This window comes from Electrophorus electricus, chromosome 2 (genome assembly GCF_013358815.1).
Source record: "Electrophorus electricus isolate fEleEle1 chromosome 2, fEleEle1.pri, whole genome shotgun sequence".
Lineage (NCBI taxonomy): Eukaryota > Metazoa > Chordata > Actinopteri > Gymnotiformes > Gymnotidae > Electrophorus > Electrophorus electricus.
The window spans coordinates 28,676,852-28,698,136 of NC_049536.1; the positions used below are offsets into that span (position 1 = coordinate 28,676,852).

Below are 21,285 nucleotides of genomic sequence, written 5' to 3' on the forward strand. Positions count from 1 at the left end.
CCCTCACAGTGATATACCATACCCCCAGGCCCTCACAGTGATATACCATACCCCCATACCCTCACAGTGATATACCATACTCCCATACTCTCACAGTGATATACCATACCCCCATACCCTCACAGTGATATACCATACCCCTGTACCCTCACAGTGATATACCATACAACAATACCCACACAGTGATATACCATACTCCCATACCCTCACAGTGATATACCATACTCCCATACCCTCACAGTGATATACCATATCCCTATACCCTCACAGTGATATACCATACCCCATACCCTTACAGTGATATACCATACTCCCATACCCTCACAGTGATATACCATACCCCCATACCCTCACAGTGATATACCATACCCCCAGGCCCTCACAGTGATATACCATACCCCCATGCCCTCACAGTGATATACCATACTCCCATACCCTCACAGTGATATACCATACCCCCATACCCTCATAGTGATATACCATACCCCCCTGCTATACCCTCACAGTGATATACCATACCCCTATACCCTCACAATGATATACCATACCCCCATACCCTCATAGTGATATACCATACCCCCCTGCTATACCCTCACAGTGATATACCATACCCCTATACCCTCACAGTGTTATACCATACCCCTATACCCTCACAGTGATATACCATACCCCCATACCCTCACAGTGATATACCATACCCCTATACCCTCACAGTGATATACCATACCCTCACAGTGATATACCATACCCCCCTGCTATACCCTCACAGACAGACCTACTACCCCATAGTTCCCTAGAAGTGACAGAGGAAAAGAGACAGACAGAGAGATGAAGGGGGAGAGAGAGAGAGACAGATGGAAGGGAGGTGGGAGGGAGAAAACACATCAGACACTCTCGCAGGGATGACGTGTCATCCTCCAGGACTCTGGGAACAGGGTTAGGGTTTGTCACTCCTTAATCTGCCTTCATTTATCAGGAGTCCACCTCATGTATATTCACAGATCGACTCCATACTGCTGCTAACAGTGCTGAGAGATCGAATATGAAGATCGATTCTCATCGGATTTGGTTCATATAGTGCAGGTGGGGTAACTGGGAATTGGAAATGTTTTCAACAGCCCATTCTCCAAAAACCCCATAAACCGCCATGTGTTCCACATAAATGTGGACAGAACTGAATAAAAGGCTCTCCTTCATACGAAGAGACTTCCTTCCAGTAACAGCTGGAGAGGGAGAGTTGCCATTTGTTGGGAGTGTGATGTGCTGTGGTGGAGGCCCAGCTGACAGGAGGCCTCTGTCATGAGGAGCAATATTGATCTGACAGAGAGCTGGCGGTGTACGGTTTCACCGCCTCCTGCCCCAAGTTATTAAATATTGCCTAAAGTGCTGAAGGCTGTTGCTGACAGGAGCATTCATCAGGGCCCCTGCCAGCAACACGTGCTGAATGCGCTGAGACTGGGACGATGCTGCCCCCTGCTGTTCTGCATAGGTACTGCGCATAGCTGACCTGAAGTGATCAGTTTTGTGTTTTAGCAGTTGGAGTTTATTAAGTGTCCTGCCATCTAAACGTTCCTACGTTTCTAGATACATAAAATACAAATACACTATATGGACAAAAGTAATGGAACACCTACACAACACACCTATAGGAAATTTTATGACGTCCAACTCTAAATCCACAAGCGTTTACATGCAGTCTGTCTCCATTCACAGCTCCTTTCCACTCTTCTGGGAAGGTTTTCTACAAGACTCTGGAGTGTGCGTGTGGGAACGTTTGCGCATTCATCCAGAAGAGCATTTGTATAGTCAGACATCACAATCTCTGTCCTAGTTCATCCCAAAGGTGTTCAATGGGGAGGAGGTCAGGGCTCTGTGTGGGCCAGTCAAGTTCTTCCACAACAAACCCATCCAAACATCGCCGTGTGCCCTGGAGCACACATTGGCCTTCCCCAATCTGTTCCCACACAGCTGGAACTATGCAGTTGTCCGGAATGTCTTGGAATGCTAAAGGATTAAGATTTCACTTCACTGGAACTAAGGGCTCTAGGCCAAGACCTGAAAAACAAGCCCAAAGCATAATCCCTCCCCCCCACCAAACCCTGCAGTTAACACAGTAATGTTCAGGTAACGTTCTCCTGACATTCACTGTATCCAGACATGTCCATCACACTGCCAGATAGAGACGTGTGATTCGTTACTCCACAGAACATGTTTCCACCGTGCCAGTGTCCAGTGGCAGCGTGCTTTACATCACTCCACCCGATGCTCGGAGTTGTGCTTTGTGATGTAGGGCTTGCATGCAGCTGTGTGGCCATGGAAACCCCTGACACGAAGCTCCCAGCACACACTTTCTGTTCTGATAGTAACGCTAGAGTAGGTTTGGACCTCTGCAGTTACTGAGTCAGCAGAGCGTTGGCGACGTTTACACACTACATGCCTCAGCGCTCAGTGACCGCGCTCTGGAACTTTACATGGTCTGCCACTTTGTGGGTGAGTCAATTTGGTTCATAAATACTTCTGGTCCTGGAATATCTAGGAGGGAAGCAACTTCATGGTGGCGTCCTGTTACAGCACCATGCTGGAAATCACTGAGCTGTTAGAGTCACCCGTTCCTTCACAGATGAGCCAGGTGCTTTACACACCTGTGCAATGGGACTGAACGAAACACCTGAATTCAGTTATCAACAGGTGTGTCCCAACACAAGAGGTACCATTTATCTGCATCTGAGAAGTTCAGTTTAAGTTTTGTTTGCACCCTCACGCTGGGAATGCCACAACCCACCTTGAGGAAGGAAAGGCCACCTACTCCTGCTTGCACAGGCTGCTGTGACATTCACTACTAAATGTAATGTAAGCATTTTGATTAACTTTTTGCTGTAAATGGAGTGATGTGAGATGAACTATTTGCCGTGTCTTTCAAAAATCAGACATAGTGCTGATCATGTGGGATGTGTTCAGGATGTTGGATAGAGGAACGTTTAGAGGATGTTGGATAAGGGAATGTTTACAGGACGTTGGATATGGAAACATTTACTGGATGTGGGATACAGGAACGTTTACACACCGTTGGATACAGGAATGTGTACAGGACTTTGGATATGGTCGCACGTACAGGATGTTGGATACAGGAATGTGTTCAAGATGTTGAATATGGAAACATTTGATATGGGAATCAGAACCTCAATAACGGCCTTAGTTTATGCAGACAATTATAAATCATGACCATGAAACAGACTATAGTGTGTCTTTAAAAATACTCTTTATTAGGTGTTCTAATATTAAAAATCCCTCCAAAATAACTAATTTGTTTGAAAGCAAATATTCTGCAATGTACATTTGATTAATCAGTACCTGTGAAGCTCAGAGTACTACTCCAAGCTATCAGTAGGATCAACTCTACTGCATGTGAAACATGAGGCATTTAATAATTGCATTGCTTAATGATTTTAATATTTGACTCACTTTTACTCACTTTTACCATCTATTCATGGAATATTTAAATGACCATTGACCATGCTATTATAGTGACTAACCAAATTAGTACTTATTGTGGGGTATTGTTCATTACACTGATGTTGTCTGACAGACTCTGGTACTTATTGTTTGTTGCACTTATTGTCTAAGATAGAGCTTGTGTATTACTTCTAGGCATCAGCAGTGATCCCTGTATTTCTACAGTGTTCTAGTTCATTGGTATATTGGACTAACCTGCTGTACTGTACTAGGATGTATTCTGTGAGGAAATGACCAAGCACTTTTGTAAGTCGCTCTGGATAAGAGCGTCTGCTAAATGCCGTAAACGTAAATGTAAATGTAATATTTTATAATTAATCAGAAGGACTTTAGTGTGTCACTACCTATTTTAAATTTTTTTTATTGTCGTGGCGTCAAATGCTCTCTGGTTCTGAATTTTACATCAGCTGGCCACAAGGTGGCGCAGTTTCCCATTGACGGTGCTGAAGCTGACACTGCGGCACCCTTCGGCCCCATTAAGGGTTGCGGGATTTCACAGTTAGATTAGTTTGTGTGTTACACTAACATTACACTAACACACACTAACACTACACTAACATTACACTAACACACACTAACATTACACTAGCATTACACTAACATTACACTAACGCACGCTAACACTACACTAACACACACTAGCATTACACTAACACGCACTAACATTACACTAACATTACACTAACATTACACTAACGCACGCTAACACTATACTAACACACACTAGCATTACACTAACACACACTAACATTACACTAGCATTACACTAACATTACACTAACGCACACTAACACTATACTAACACACACGAGCATTACACTAACACGCACTAACATTACACTAACATTGCACTAACACACACTAACACCACACTAACATTACACTAACACACACTAACATTACACTAACATTACACTAACGCAGGCTAACACTATACTAACACACACTAGCATTACACTAACACACACTAACATTACACTAGCATTACACTAACATTACACTAACGCACGCTAACACTATACTAACACACACTAGCATTACACTAACACGCACTAACATTACACTAACATTACACTAACACACACTAACACTACACTAGCATTACACTAACACGCACTAACATTACACTAGCACACACTAACACTACACTAACACTACACTAACACCACACTAACACACACTAACACTATACTAACACACACTAGCATTACACTAACACACTAACACACTAATACTACACTAACATTACACTAGCATTACACGAACGCACACTAACACACTAACACTGCACTAACACTACACTAACATTACACTAGCGCACACTAACACTATACTAACACACACTAGCATTACACTAACATTACACTAACACAGACTAAATGACACTAACATTACACTAACACACACTAACACTATACTAACACACTAGCATTACACTAACATTACACTAACAGACTAAACGACACTAACATTACACTAGTACACACTAACACTACACTAACACACACTAACATTGCACTAACACTATGCTGACACACATTAGCATTACACTAACACACACTAACACTATACTAACATTACACTAGCATTACACTAACACTACACTAACATTACACTAACATTACACCAACACACACTAACACTACACTAACGCCACACTAACATTACACTAACATGACACCAACACACACTAACACTACACTAACACCACACTGACATTACACTAACACACACTAACATTACACTAACACTGCACTAACACTATACTAACCTTACACTAGCATTACACTAACACTACACTAACATTACACTAACGTTACACCAACACACCCTAACACTACACCAACGTCACACTAACATTACACTAACATTGCACCAACACACACTAACACTACACTAACATCACACTAACACTACACTGACATTACACTAACACACACTAACACTGCACTAACACACACACTAAGAATACACTAACACACACACTAACACACAAACTACGAATACACTAACACACACTAAGAATACACTAACACTGCACTAACTGCAGTGTCCACCAGTAGTCTGCTAACAGAGGATCTGCACTTTCCTTGGTGCTGCTTTTCCATGCTACGCATAAAGACATATGAGCATACAGGGACAAAACAGAGTGGTAGATACATTCTGAAAACATGTTTGGGTTCAGTGTGCAAAAACACATAATAAATGTTTTTGGTTGTTTGTCTTTGCAGAAAGCAAAATCACTGTAGACAAGTGTAAACAGAGATGGTTAGCTCTCCATTGTAAAGTACAACCTGTGTTTTGTAATAATTTTGACATCAGAGTTTTTTATTATTATTTTGCTGTACTGATTAAGCAGAATCTCGTGTTGGTGACTGTGGAGTTTTGTAGTGTTTTTGTTCTGGTGTTTCCAGCCCTAGGCACTGTGGAGTTTTGTAGTGTTTTTGTTCTGGTGTTTCCAGCCCTAGGCACTGTGGAGTTTTGTAGTGTTTTTGTTCTGGTGTTTCCAGCCCTAGGCACTGTGGAGTTTTGTAGTGGGGTTTTTTGGGGTTTTTTTTTTGCTTTTTTTCCCTGGTGTTTCCAGTATTGTTTACAATAATTTGTCTGATGTACATACGGCTATGTAAAATTAATGATCAAACTTTATAGTTCAACATATCTTACACTTTCTGAACATTATATAGATTCTATTTGAACTTGCTTAAAATGGTATATTATTAATATCGACCACAAGGTGCTAATTGTCGGTTATTGTATCTCCCCAAGTGATTTAATATTGGCGGATCCCTTGTTCAGACTCAACAAACTTGTTGCATTTTTTTTTAATGATGTTTCTTCGAATCGTCGTACTTCGGTATTTTTGTGAAGGAATGTTTTCAACTGGGGTTCGTGTAAGGAATAATCGTTGAGTAATAGTCTACTGGCTGTGCGTCGCTTTTTTCGCTCTAAGACGTGACCTAGTAATGTGGTAATAAGCGCGGTTCGCAATTGGTCCAGGAGTCTGCCAATATTCGGCAAGGCGGTTCAGGTTGGATAATTGCTCATCCATGAACGAGTAATCCCTCACAGACTATCTGCGCAGAGACTGCGGCTGAGTTTACATGCACGCAAATCCCCCCTCGGAGCGGGCGGATATGTGGAGCTAGTCGTCCGTCCTTGCGCAGGGAGTGTCTGCGTCGCGCTCTGGAATTTCCTCTGGACTTCGCTCGCGACCCGACAGGGATAACGGCTCCACCCGTCTCCGCAACTCAGATGGAGCTTCAACTTTGAACTAACCGGGTTTTCAAGAGAGCGCCATTTCTACGCGCAGTGCGAGAAAATCGTTGTGCTCGTCCGTCGCGTGTGATCTATCGCGCTGCAGGCATGGGGACCGTGCTCTCCGTAAGCCCTCTGTCGGGGAAGGACCCCGCGCCGGGGCAGCGGAGGGACCAGAGGCATGAACACGGCCGGAGGAGCCTTAAGAAACCGTCTGCGATCGTGTCCGGTCTCACGTTTAAGCGGCTGGTTACTATATCAGCCAAGAAAAAAACGGGAAAGAAAGTTTCCCCGAATCCTCTATCCCCTTCGAGAGGCGACGGCCAGGCAGATCCGCTAACCTACGCGAACGTGAGGAAGTGCGTCCAGCACGCCAACACGGACCGCGAGTCAAAGCACGGACTTGTTTCTGTCCCGATCCCGACAGTTCCTTCTCAGGGGCTCCACGAAACCCTGCTGTCGCCGAGCGCAAAGCAGCCCAAACCTGTCCAAACGCAGCGGCGTGGAGGGTCTTTCGTGTCGCCGGAGCGTGTGATCGTACAGGCATCAACAGGGGATCTTTTGCGCTGCCTAGGGGGCTTCCTGTGTCGTCGGTGTTTCAGGCTCAAGGAGCTGAGTCCAGGTGAGGTCAGCCTCTGGTTCCGAAACGTCGACAGAACGCTGCTGATGCAAGGATGGCAGGAGCAGGGCTTCCTAACCCCCGGCACCTTGGTGTTCGTGTACCTGCTCGTGAAGGAAACCGTGACTGATGACGTTGCAAGTCGGCGGGAACTGCAGGGCCTTTTCCTCACCTGTCTGTACTTGGCCTACTCGTACCTGGGCAGCGAGATCTCCTACCCTCTTAAGCCTTTTATCTCCGACGGTAACAAGCACGTGTTCTGGGATCAGTCGTTAGGGATTATTAATAGACTCAGCGCGCAGATGCTGAAGATTCACACGGACGCGCACTTTTTCACTGAGGTTTTCCAAAACCTCAAAAACGAAGGTGAATCGAAAGAGGAGCGCAGCTACCTGGACCCTTAAACCAGTACAGCACGTGCACAGGCGTTAGAGCAGCCAATGATTTACACTTAAGCGCGCGCTCATGCACACTTCTGTCAGGTTTATCTGACTTATAGCAGATTGTACATGTCACGTCACTTGTAACAGTATTGAATACCTCGTGCTGTACTCTGACATTAAGTAGCAATAAAGTCACTGCTGTGTGGACAGTTTAGTGCATGCCAGGTTTACACGTGTTCCGACGGCTTGGACATCCGCCAGCGACGCGGAAAGCAGTTTAAAAGAAGTTGCGTTAATGTTTTAATGTTTTAAGCACGTTCAGTGCGCTGGACGCAGCGCGAGGAGCTATCCGAGGTTCTGACGCGCGGGTTTCGTATGATGGTCATCACCTGTGCTTATGAACGTCAAATGTGTAGAGTTTTGAGTTTTCTTTTGTTTCAGTTCATGTATGGTTTAAGGATAAATTTAACATTAATCTGTATTATTATTAAAGTTTTTTTTTATTATTATGGAATATTTTATTGCCTGATTGAAGATTGAAATAAATGTTAGCGTTTGTGGTAGTGCTGACTGTCAAAGCCTGCAGTGGAATAGCTCTGTTCAGTCATTAAATGTCTCTCGGCAGCCCTAGATACGACATTCCAACCGCACACAATACTAAGTATATATAACACTAATTTTAAAGCACAAAATTTCCGCTCAGGCTGTTTACTAACAAGCAAATATGGCAAATTAACATAATGCAGTTCTGTGCCTTTGAACCTTTTCACTGACAGAGAGCTTCAAAGCGCAGCTGTAGGGTGTTGACACCCCCACACCACGCTTGTCCTGGCGCCCCACTTTGCGGTGTGCTCAGAGGGAGCCGTCTCTCCCAGGCGCCGTCTGCCGCTCTTAAATAAGAAAAATAGTATCGCCGCGTTTACGCCGCTGACCCTGGTGCTGAACCACCGGAGCAGAATATTAAAGGATCGTTTAGTTGAGGGGTAGATACCACGCCAAAAGATAAGACCAAAAGATAAGATGACATGAGATAAACAGCTATTCTCAAGGTGAAACAGTGAAGTTGCTCAGAGCTGTGAGGTGAAATGTTAGTAGCCTTAATTAATTAGAAAAAAAAAACAAAAACATCGTTACTCTGGAGCAGCGCGTGTTTATTCCATGTGCTCGTGGAGGAACAGGGAACTCCTAGTAAATGATCTGTCTGAGAAGCTAGACCGAATGCGTGATTCGTCAACATATGTTTGCAGTCTGAAATCAAAAATGAAACGGTTAGTGAATAAAACTCTCTGCATGAATGATCTTACAGTTGATTGGACGGAATTTGCTGCAGTCTGCGAGCTGCCCGCCTTGGCTGCGGCCCTGCGGATCTCGGCAGCTAGCTAGGTCACGGAAGCGTACGCCAGACGAGCTCGTAACCCCCCAGTCTCTATAGTAACCGCAGCATCGCTGAAGTACCTGAGGTGCACCAGACAGCACTGCGGAACCAGTGCAGTGTTGTGCAGAAAGGACTGTGTGTGTTTGGCCATTTATCACATTTGGTCGAATGTAACTTAACACTTCCAAAAATATGTGATGTGATCTGTTTTTTTTTCACTTACAGTGAAAGTGAAGTAACTTAGTGACTTTCCTGAGTCAGTCATATTAATGAGCTGTATTCTCAGTCTGGGTAGATGTGTGTTCCAGATATAGATTATAGATCAGATATATTGTTATAGATCAGAATAACACTAAATATGGTCACCTGTCAGTTTTAGAATTTGTTGTTTAATTATGTTTAATATTAGTAAGTATACAGTATGTTTAATATTGTTAATATTTTTATTTTAAATATTGTAAACTTCAACAGGCAGTTGTCTTTCATTTGTAAATGTCAAAGTGCTGAGACTGTTTTAGTCTGTAAACCACCACGAGTGCAGCTTGTAATCAGACGGTTACAGTTTGGCTTACTCACAACAGCATCTTACATAAACACAGTAAATACCGTTAGTACACACAGTAGTGACACAGCTATGTAAACACAGTTAGTTCACACAGTACTGACATGGCTACGTAAACACAGTACTCACAGTAATGACACGGCTACATAAACACAGTAAACACAGTACTGACATGGCCACGAAAACACAGTTAGTAAACACAGTACTGACACGGCCACGAAAACACAGTTAGTACACACAGTATTGACATGGCTACGTGAACACAGTTAGTACACACAGTACTGACATGGCTACATAAACACAGTTAGTAAACACAGTAATGACATGGCTATGAAAACAGTTAGTAAACACATTACTGACATGGCTACATAAACACAGTTAGAACACATAGTACTGACACAGCTACGTAAACACAGTACTGAAACGGCTATGAAAACACAGTAAACACAATACTGACATGGCTACGTAAACACAGTACACACTGTACTAACACAGTACTAACTGTGGCATGGTGAGTTTTGGTGAGTGTGTTGGAGCAGGTTGGTGAGTTTTGGTGAGTGTGTTGGGGTGGGTTGGTGAGTTCTGGTGAGTGTGTTGGGGCAGGTTGGTGAGTTTTGGTGAGTGTGTTGGGGCAGGTTGGTGAGTTTTGGTGAGTGTGTGGGGGCGGGTTGGTCAGTTCTGGTGAGTGTGTTGAGGCGGGTTGGACTGAGTTGGTTTGAAATGCTCCCATGTGTAGGATCTGAACGAAGAGTCATTTGTTTCTGTAAATGTATTTAGTCCCTGGTCTAGAGGATCTGATTCTCTGTGATATGATTCCACACCACTCTAGGGTGATGTGCATCTCAGTATGTTATTCCAGTGGTGTTACTGTAGTTCTGTTTAGTGTAAAACATTTTAGTAAACAAATGCAGATCCTTTTTGTCATAAACGTCATAGATGTTATTTTCTTGCGGCATGCTCTTTCAACATCATCATCTGTCCTTTATTGCAGATTAATTTGCTTTGCACTGGAATGTTTATTCTTATTCCTATTGAAAACCATTCTCACTTGTTTACTCGTGGGCCCAGAGCTGGTGTTAATGAGCTGCTTAATAATAGGTTTGTTTAGCACGAGGGACGATGGTATCAATAATGGTAGTGATATGAAGATTTAAATATTTATTTTGCTCATGAGTTTTAGAACCTGAATTATGAAACAAAAAACAGTAAACAGATTAAGTAGGACACTGGTACTCATCGCCCCACACACACACACCTCCTTCTGTCTCTTTGTCTTTCTTTCTAAAGGAGAGTGAAGCAACAAGCTAAATTTAGTAAGTGAATGTGGGTGATGTGTGACTGTTGAAAGAGAGAAGACTACAGCGCCACCCACTGGCTGGGAGCTGCTCCCTGAATGAGGCAGACAGACAGACAGACAGACAGGCAGGCAAGCAGACAGGCAAGCAGACAGACAGGCAGGCAGATAGACAGACAGGCAGGCAGATTCAGAGCATTAGAACCCTGAATAAGACAGCTCTGCTGACTCTCTGCTCTGAGAGGTGCCAGTATCGGCTCATCCCATCTCTCTGGGTACCAGATCACATTCACATTCTCTTGGGAATCATCATGTCTCCCTCTCTTCGGCTACATTTTCATTTTCAACATCCTGTTATGCCCCAGAGCACAGAGTGGATCCACTGAGTTAGGGTTTTTTGGTTTCATACTTATCCAAAATCCAAAGGAATTCAAAAATGAGCCTTAAGGAAACACAAACACAAATACACTGAAACACACCACCCTCACTCAATTGCCCTCAGTCACACCACCCTCAAACACACCTCCTTCAATCACCCTCAAACACACAGCCACAAATCTACTCCAGTACAACCACAAACACAGACTACAAACCCCTTACATTACCTCCTGTGGCTCCATTTCTGCTTGTGATTTCTGAGTGGTTGGATTTTCAGCAGAATGTCAAGAGACAGATGTATACTGTTTTTAAATACACTTCCCAATTTTAAAAAGTTAACTACATACATCTAACTTCATATCTTATATAAACGCACTAATAATTTTATTGTCTACATTACTGTGTACTGAATAATTACTGTACCTTATTATTATGAATGACTTCAGACCTGTGGCGTGTACGCGGTCTACCTGCGTACACAGAAAACGTCTTCTGCAGAATTTGAAAGAAAAATGGAAGTTTGAACTCTGTGTTCCCGCAGTAATCATGCAACCATGCTATACTTTTGAGCTGAGTATGTGAGAAAGGCACCATGGTAATGATGCCTGAAGCCAGCAGGTTAGTGGGTGCAGCTGTGTCTGTGTCTGTGACTGTGTCTGTGACTGTGTCTGTGACTGTGTCTATGTCTGTGTCTGTGACTGTGTCTGTGACTGTGACTGTGTCTGTGTCTGTGACTGTGACTGTGTCTGTGTCTGTGTCTGTGACTGTGACTGTGACTGTGTCTGTGTCTGTGACTGTGTCTGTGACTGCGGATGACAGGACATGCTCAGGAATATCTCAAAATAACAAACACAGACCAAAAACGTTTGTGCCAGTTACCTTTGTGACTGTGGGATAAAAAAGAAAAACACTGGTGACCAACTGTGAGAGCAAGAATGTTTCAAACACTGAGTGAGAGGGGTATTTAAGGTTGCTCTGCTCTGTATTGATGCTTTCTGAAACCTTGCCACATTCCACTCTGCTGTAATCACTAACTCTCTCTTGGAGTGGTGAGGAGCGAGAGCGAGAGAGAGAGAGCGAGAGAGAGAGCGAGAGAGAGAGAGAGAGAGAGAGAGAGAGAGAGAGAGAGAGAGAGAGAGAGAGAGAGAGAGAGAGAGAGAGAGAGAGAGAGAGAGAGAGCTAGGTCACTGTGTGTGGGCAGTGTCTCAGTCCGATTCCGCTGCCAGCGCTGGAGTAGAAATGTGTTCAGAGTGCCAGTATAAAGGAACCCGTCACCATCAATAGCAAAATCCTGTCGCTGGGTTCATTGATATGTGGGTCACACGAGTGCTTCGTAGGCCTGTCAGACCTCACACTACACACTCCTCACTTATGACACGCAGAGAGTTTCTGGAGACAACCTGGACATTTCAGTGACAGAGCATCTGAAATGTTTTTGTGAAAATTCAAGAGATCACTTCTGTACATCTAACACGTTTATACGAGGCTACTCATTTTTTAGCCTGAGATTGGTCCAGCCCTGGTCCGCTACATTGCTCGTGTTTTCCCCGCGCATGTTTTTTTTTTTTTTTATAATTATCTTCTTACTCTCTGGTTTGCTGTTATTTGTGGCTTTCTCTCTCTGGATTACACGTTCTGGTAGGTCGTTTGTTTTATTCGTATCGTAAAGGGGAATGTCGATTATTGACGTGGAAATGTGGCGCCCTCTCGTGGCTAAAAGTGTGCTGCATTTTTCTCACAAAACGATGAGTGCCTAGAGGCCACGCTTGAATTTTCGGCAAATACAATTATCTTCTTATTTTCTAGGATTTTCAAAGCCAACACACTGTACATGTTGATTAGTTATAACGAAAATGCGATTTGTCTGAAGAAATTCGCTTGGCTGTTAACGGTAAACTGACGGGATTATCGAAATGGCACCCAGCCTTTCACTCATACGTAGTCGGGCTATTGTAAATTAACTTGACATATTCCGACATCTATTTTAAATATTCACAATTCAAACAACCTTTTGTTTCAACTAACACGTTTCGGGAAAATCATCAGAATCAGTAGTAACCACAAATCTTCGTGTAGTCTTGGTATCAAACTGTTTGATGCGCTATAGTATTTTCTGTAAAACCGTCTATATAAATACATTTTTGTGGCGTAAATGAAAGACAAAATCCCGACTTGTAATGAATCAATTTATTTTAGCGAACACACCTTGGCGATACTGGTTATGAGCACTGCATTCGCCTTCTTTACACTGACCTCTTAGCAAATACTTGTCCTAGACATCGTACTCACACGTATTATCTAAGTAAGAGAACTTCAGGTAAAATGTTCTTCAATTCTTGCAACAGTAAAATTAGTGGAGTATGAAAACGATGTTAGATGACACCGCTGTTGGCTGCAGAGAGGAGATGCGGGAATGATAACCAAATAATACGGTGTATTTTAGATAAAATTATATATCTCCAAATTAAACTGTCCATTTCCCATTTTCTCACTCTGATCCGTTTGGATAGAACAATGCTGTTTTTTTTTTTCTTAATAATAACCTGTCGTTTGTGCGTGCGTTAGTAGACAACAGATCGAGTAATAGTAATAGTAATATTAATAGTAATATTAATATTAATAGTAATAGGCAAAAACGAATAGCATCTGTTGGTGTATTTTTCAGTTTCCCCGTTAATATCGTGCAAAACCGGCCCGTGAACGCTTCTTGTTAATTATTTGTGCTTCCCTATCAAAACCAAATTTCGACCAGCTCCGTTTAGTTATGGACTACTCTAAAATATCCCGCCAGTGGAAGGTAAACAGACATAAGTCATTGGAATAGCTCAAATTTTCTTTATTAAAATTCTTACGTGATCTTAATGGATATGAACTAATCCCTTTATGAAGCCTGCGTTTATATTATTTGCCTTGACATCTGACATATTATATAATTAGGGAACTAATCAAAACCGTTTTACAAAGATTATTCCCTACTGAAGACGAACTCCACATTAATTTCTGAACAGCTGCTTAAAAGTAGGTTAAATGGGCCTAACTACAAAACCCATAAAATATTCATAACCATATTTTAAGAGGCAAAATTATTTATGTTACAAAGCTAAATTGGACCCAAAACATTTTTTTTTATTTCTGCAGAGTAAATTATGGTTTTACTTTGAAATGTTGAAAAATATATTTTTTAATGTGCTTAGTGATAAATGTAAGGTTGGAAAAATAGACCCTGTGGATTAGTCTCCATCGTAAATGAACCCGGATGTACGATCTTCATTTTAAGGGACGTTGTGGGTAAATAACACGGACCCATAACGCGCGTGAAAGATGGTACGTTCATCAATAATCTAGTGTCCTATATGTTATTTTTAATTGGTAACGTGCAAATGACAACAGATTGATAATATTTGTTATCCATAAGATGGCGCCAGATTACTTTAACCCACATTGTTGATGGTTACTAAAGGGCGTTTTGATCGTCAGCCCTAGATAAAAATGGATTTTACAAAAAGAATGTCTAGTTATCGTGTTTATTTCATCTAAGACTAGGTTTTTACAAGAGAAACTGTCACCTGCCTTTTCGGATGCTGTGATAAACTGCTGTTACACATTTGTAGCAAATCGACTTATGTTCCCAAACTGAAGAGCTCACTGCATTAGTTTGCGTAGTCTTGCATTAGACTATAGTCTTGCGGTCTTCCTAAAACTTTCAGTTGTAGTGATTATTTATGTTATTCAGATTGTTAATATTGTTAACACAGCTTATGTGTGAAGCTGATACCGCTCCGAACGGCGCCGACGGCTGCAGGTTGTGGCTGTGGTAAAGAGTCGCGGGAGATCCAGCCCAGTAGGAAAAGCCCGAAGGCCCGACGCTCGGGGCCACAAGGTTGAGTTTGGAAAGACCCGAGAACGGGATAGGAGCGAAGTTGCTCTGGAACTTGTACAGAGCCTGTTCAGTCGAGGAGGGCTGACACACCTGAGCCAGGCCGTGAAAGTCAAACTTGTAGGCGTAGCGCTTTCCATGGACCTTGGTCATGATGTTTTTGTCGTAGTAATAGCGCAGCGCGCGGCTCAGCTTGTCGTAGTTCATGTTGGGTTTGCTCTTCCGCTCGCCCCAGCGTCTCGCCACCTCGTCCGGGTCGATCAGCTTGAATTCCCCGTTCGTGCCCTCCCACGCGATGCACGACACGTTCGAGCTGTCGGCCAAGAGCTCCAGCAGAAACTGCCACAGCTGGATTTGTCCGCTGCCTAGACAAACGACACAACGCTCAAGAGTTTCAGTACATGAGCAAACAGCTGTGTTCTAACTGTCGTGAGAGATATTATAAACATATTATAAAAAAAATTAATTTAGTATTAAATCAGTGATAAAAAGTTGGCCTAAAGCTTATTTGTAAAAACGCTATGGAATTGTTTTTTTGTTTATTTGTTTGTTTGTTTTTTACATTTGCCACAAAATAAATGACAGAACTAAAACAGCACTAATGTACAGGTGTTACATAAAATGCAGTTTTGTCATTTATTTAGGCCATATCCACATGTTTAAATGTAAGACATGTTTAAGTATTTTAAGGCGGTTTATCCCAATTGTAGAAGCAATGAAACATCTCGAAGGCGAAGCTTACCTTTCTGAACGCCTGTACTGAGGGGACTCCACGAGGAACCTTTACTATCCTTCAGTAAATTCTCTGCATGATCTAGAAAACAATAGATCGTATTTACGCACGGTAAAGTAAAATACAAATAGGAAACAGTTTATTTAACATAGAAATTAACATTTGTGTATGTAATGAAGCATAGTGAAAGAAAAATTTTGCATTTTGACACGTGGAGAAATAAACTACAATCCAAATCGGTGAAATGTTTTACTCCACGGGTCAATTATCGACCTGCGTTTACCGAGGAATAACTGACATTATAATCAGAATTTTAACATGATAATTTTGGTTAAATAAATAAATGCGATGTAAATAAGATCGATCACTCTTCTGTCGATTCAGAAAGGATTTGTCCGGACTTTCTCCTAAACCTCAGCGGCGAAGTCAGGAAACGCGTCCAGGAAAAAGGATATCCGATTTCCGACAAAAGAGGAGACGCGCTCCCCATTGAAAAGGCAACGCTGGAGACACGGGCGCAGCCCCAACCTCCGCGCGCCAGCGACATCCTCCTTTTGCTTTTTTAAAATTTCAGTGATATCTCTCATTTTACGAAGAAAGAGTATGTACCTGAGAAATACATGTTAAACATAAGGCTCGCTCCGCACCTCTGAGGCATTGTGGCGGTAGATGCGGAAGGGTAGGCTTTCATTCGGGGGAGATTTTTTATTAAACTTTATCTCAAAACTGTGATCTGGAATAAATGTGAAACAGATTGAAGTTTCCAGGCAACTGTCACGAGCTCCATCTCTGAGACAATATTCAGACAGCAATTTCCTTTGCTGCATTGCTTTAATTAAAAGCGCAATTTACCTCTGTCATCCTCCCCTGTCTCCACAATAAAGAGCAGCCGATAGAAATTCGGCCTTATCGGTCCCCTATCTGCCTTTAATAAAGTTTCAGCGTTAAGATCAGAGTTTCTATGGAGAATTGAAGTGTTTGACATGGAAACCAGTTCAGATCCTCTTTCTTTTCCGCCTTTTACCTCTTTGCAAACAGAAAAGCCTGTTCCACGTTGGGACAATGTTTACCTTTTAGCCATGCCTCACTGCGCATCGGTAAACAAGAACATTTTATCCTAGACCCTTGCGCGTGGTTCTTCTGCCCTCGCGATCGATGTGAAACGGTGCTGCAGATGCAGACGGTTGCTTATTATTATATTGATTAACCTGACAAATGCAGAACGAGGCTTATACTACCAACAGCAGGCCATAGCGGACATGAAAATGTAATGAATGTCATCGCCACTGGTGAAGCACAGCAGCGCAAAATCAGTTTATATGCACACAAGAATATAGCAATACGAAATTTCAAAATATATAAATATGTCCAGACTAGAAACCGGAAGTTCCGATGATTCTAAAATGATTATGAAAACGATGAGAATAGAAACCATTTTATAAAACTAGGGTCCAATATTTTCGATGGTGAAATTTAGATATTTCGTTGTATTGTTACAGTAACTTGTCCCACTGCTAATTTAATGGACGTCTTATTCTCTAAAGGATTTGTGTTTAGGGTTAATCTAGTTTAAATATACTTAGTAGATTTTAAAGTATTATTAAATCTTGAATAACAAAAGCAATATAAAGATACGTAGCTTATTATGTGTAAGAGACGCAGGACAGCACTTGAAAGTTTTTGAAACCCCTTGAACTGTTCTTACCTTTGTCACGTGTGTTTGTTTCGGTAGGGTTATTACATACGACCATACCCGTCTCGCTCAACTAGTTTGAATGAACATTTGCACAATAAAGAATACGTTTTGTTTCAAACTTTTGTCGGCAGACACTAGGGAAGACCGTCGGTAATTTAACTCGTGTTAATACTGATTATCTGTTGCTTTAATATTAAGTTTTGTGGACGGAGAAATGCAACAGTGAATTTCATATGATTATAAGCGTTAAGGATGAAGGGATTTTATGCGGGGTTTTTTTGTTTTGTTTTGTTCCAGTATGAGTAGTAAATCCAGCTTCCGTTAACAGCTCCAACATCTTCCGTTAACATCGGTCGAGTCCGCTGGACATATGCATGACAGCACGTGCAAAGATGGTGTAGTTTGATACGTGATGGACAAAAGACCACGGAGACTCTGAGGTCGAGTTGGAAACGCCGCGTGCGCTTTATTGTCATCTTTGTCGTGCAAGCAGAACCACCTAATCTCAAAAGCGCGTGCAGCAGGGGTGTTTAGACTAAACTATTTATACTGCCTCTCACATGAATCGTCAGCAGCTGTTGGAGTCCAGTCCGCCGAACCAACATCCAGGAAACAGGAACGTTTTATGGTGTAATGATTAAAAACTCGCTTCCCCGCGCCTCCTGGAGGCGCGCGCTCTGTAGTGTCGTCTCTGGCGTCCCAGACTTGCTTTAGCTGCCTGAGTCTTTAACAGAGATCGCAGGCAACTTAAAACAAGCCTCGAATGCTAGAAAATGACTCATTTATGACTTTCAACTGAAATGAAAGATGGTAGCGTTATTAAAATGGATTCACAGTGTAGCCGGTTAAATGGACAACGAAGTAGACTTCTCGTGGTTTTGACTGGTATAGATATTTATCTCTCTCACGTTGACGACTACATATTTTTAGATTTCATCTACAAATTTACACTTTTATTTACTTGTATAATTTCCATCAAATCAGGTTTAACAATGAATACAGCTAGCTTAGGTTACATCGGGACACAGGATCGTTATTAATCGTAGTAATTGTTCGCTGTCTTCTAATCGTCGCCTTATGTCCCATGTTCTTTTTCCTTACAGAAGATTCTCACTTACCCCGTGGTCTGCAGGGTCTCTCTCGGCACCCCTGCTATAATTGCATCCTACGCAAGCCGTTGTTTCTGAACAGCCTCCGTATTATATCTGTCCACACCACTTTTAATATGCTCGAACTGGAATGTATATTTGAGAAAGGTGTGTGTAGTTGAACATTTATCAGGAGATCCTGGACTGGGTGTGGATACTGTTTTCATCGAGCAACTGTATAGTTCACGTCTGATTCAACGTTTTGGGTGTGTGCGGTCGCGTGTTGCTTTCTCCACAAACAAAGACACGGAATTAAAACAGGATGCATTTGACAAGATGCTGCCGTTCAATAGTCTTAGTCTGATCCGAAACAGATAAACAACAATTCGTTAATTTTCCAGGGTTTACTTCAAATCATGTTTAATCGTGAACAATTCGCCCCTGCCCCTACCCCTACACCCAACCCCAGTTGTTGCGGTGGACCTCAGCCCGCGGCCTTAACTCACACCAGGACCTCGGACAGCTCCGACCGTCACAGCCCACGTGGAGGCGCGTGCCAATGTCCTCCAGCAATAGACGGCAGGTCCTCGTGGGCCCTACTCCGAGACTGGCGCGTTTCCCCTCAAAGCGCTCAATGGCAGCGCGAGCATCACAGTACGGTGCTTTTGGAAACAGGGCATGGGGCCCACTACAAGCACGCACCGTTTAGGCTGAGAACCTTTTAAAACACTGGCTCAGATTAACGGCGACAACGACGTTTACGAGCACGTTTAGTAATGTCGTTGGGCGACACTGAATGATGAAGCACGATCCTGTACTGCAGGTGAATGTAAGGGCAGAAACCTCTCGCGCTTGTTTTGCGGCTACGGTATCGTTACATTATTGTGGGAGTTTCGCGGTATTCTGTAGGATTTCTAAATCTCGCACGAAGCGTCTTCATATCGCGATAAGCATGCTGTGATAAGAAAGCACGCTGAAGACAACGTCTCATTAATTCAGATAATTTACTACCACGATAGAGAAACAAGACAATGACTCAGGTCTGCATCTGCTGGTCTCTCTGAACTTAAATGGATCTTTAAGCATTACATCATACAGACAGGAGTTTCCCATTCTTTGAGATGATTTTATTCATTTTTGAAAACCAAAGATCTGCCAGTCTTTGCCAGAGTTTAAGTCTTTATTGCATGCTGGACATATGACATATGGCATAGCATTTGTAGGAGGGGACAAGTGAATTAGGTCTTAATGCTGAATTCTGAATGCTTAATGCTGAATTCTGCGGATAGATTGAATCTGGCTGGAATGCGCCTGGGTGCTGTAGTCGTTGTAGTTTCTGAACTCTCCTTGGTGTCTGTCTCTCTCCAGAATGTACTGGTATCCACGGTAACCAGGAAACTGATAGGCCACCCAGCTGAGGAGAGAAAACGTATTTCATTGATTACCTTTCTGGTGGGTATGTTCTGTTACAGAGACTGGAAATAAACTCTTGGAATACAAACGCTGCATTATTTGTGTTTAAGAGGAAAGGACATCTGATCATCTGATCATCTGAGTCCTGTGTGAAGCCTCTGAAATAAGAATTGTTCACATGTTCACAGTGGTTCACGTTGGTTTTATAGTGAGTACCTGTGTCTATGTTGTAAAAATATGTGGTCAGAAAAGGTGACAGAAATCTGAACAAAATATGTCCCATTCCATAAATCTTTGAATACATAAACAGATGTTGAATTGCTGAACAGCAGCAGTGTTTCTATATAGTGTTTCTGTATAGTGTTTCTGTATAGTGTGTCTGTATAGTGTGTCTTTATAGTGTGTCTGTACAGTGCATCTGTATAGTACATATGTATAGTGCGTCAGTATAGTACATATGTACTGTGTGTCTTTATAGTGTGTCTGTACAGTGCATCTGTATAGTACATATGTATAGTGCGTCAGTATAGTACATATGTACAGTGTGTCTTTATAGTGTGTCTGTACAGTGCATCTGTATAGTACATATGTATAGTGCGTCAGTATAGTACATATGTACAGTGTGTCTTTATAGTGTGTCTGTACAGTGCATCTGTATAGTACATATGTATAGTGCGTCAGTATAGTACATATGTACAGTGTGTCTTTATAGTGTGTCTGTACAGTGCATCTGTATAGTACATATGTATAGTGCGTCAGTATAGTACATATGTACAGTGTGTCTTTATAGTGTGTCTGTACAGTGCATCTGTATAGTACATATGTATAGTGCGTCAGTATAGTACATATGTACAGTGTGTCTTTATAGTGTGTCTGTACAGTGCATCTGTATAGTACATTTGAGAAAGCAGGCACAGCGGGTGGGTGGGGGTTGTGACTTACGCTCCGGAGTTGATTTTGATTGATGGCACCTCTTTGCTACACCAGCCCATGGCTGGGAGTGATGGATAGTCATTGCAAATCTCAAACTTGTGGCCCTGGAAATCCTCAGACTCGTAGAGAGTCACCTTGCTGTCACTGTGGTTCTGTAGGAGCGGAA

The 21,285-nt window shown here is 42.4% G+C and overlaps 3 protein-coding genes across 3 annotated transcripts in view; 1 reads left to right on the forward strand and 2 right to left on the reverse strand.

The window, feature by feature from the left end:
- Positions 1-6,481: 6,481 nt before the first annotated feature.
- On the forward strand, positions 6,482-8,276 carry cdk5r2b (cyclin-dependent kinase 5, regulatory subunit 2b (p39)). Its single transcript, XM_027031576.2, has one exon. The coding sequence runs from the start codon at positions 6,877-6,879 to the stop codon at positions 7,789-7,791; it is 915 nt and encodes a 304-aa protein (XP_026887377.2). The 5' UTR covers positions 6,482-6,876; the 3' UTR covers positions 7,792-8,276.
- Positions 8,277-13,899: 5,623 nt separating this feature from the next.
- On the reverse strand, positions 13,900-16,680 carry fev (FEV transcription factor, ETS family member). The gene is made up of 3 exons (XM_027031578.2): positions 16,599-16,680; positions 15,999-16,070; positions 13,900-15,621 (listed from the first exon to the last, which is right to left on the reverse strand). The coding sequence occupies exons 1-3, from the start codon at positions 16,678-16,680 to the stop codon at positions 15,083-15,085; spliced, it is 693 nt and encodes a 230-aa protein (XP_026887379.1). The 3' UTR covers positions 13,900-15,082.
- A 3,314-nt stretch (positions 16,681-19,994) lies between these two features.
- The window catches only part of cryba2b (crystallin, beta A2b), a 3,335-nt gene continuing 2,044 nt past the window's right edge, over positions 19,995-21,285 (reverse strand). Inside the window, exons 4-5 of the mRNA XM_027031577.2 lie at positions 21,129-21,271; positions 19,995-20,187 (exon numbers count right to left, since the gene is read on the reverse strand). Coding sequence (XP_026887378.1) covers positions 20,040-20,187; positions 21,129-21,271 — 291 coding nt within the window. The 3' untranslated portion in view covers positions 19,995-20,039. The remainder of the gene's footprint in view (positions 20,188-21,128; positions 21,272-21,285) is intronic.

Bases quoted from the DNA above. Each gene is read 5' to 3' on its own strand.
- cdk5r2b (XM_027031576.2), top strand. From the start codon at position 6,877: ATGGGGACCGTGCTCTCCGTAAGCCCTCTGTCGGGGAAGGACCCCGCG.
- fev (XM_027031578.2), bottom strand. From the start codon at position 16,680: ATGAAAGCCTACCCTTCCGCATCTACCGCCACAATGCCTCAGAGGTGC. The intron at 16,071-16,598 runs GTACATACTCTT...ATTGTTTTCTAG, and splicing joins GTTTAACATGTATTTCTCAG to ATCATGCAGAGAATTTACTG. The intron at 15,622-15,998 runs GTAAGCTTCGCC...TCGTTTGTCTAG, and splicing joins CAGTACAGGCGTTCAGAAAG to GCAGCGGACAAATCCAGCTG.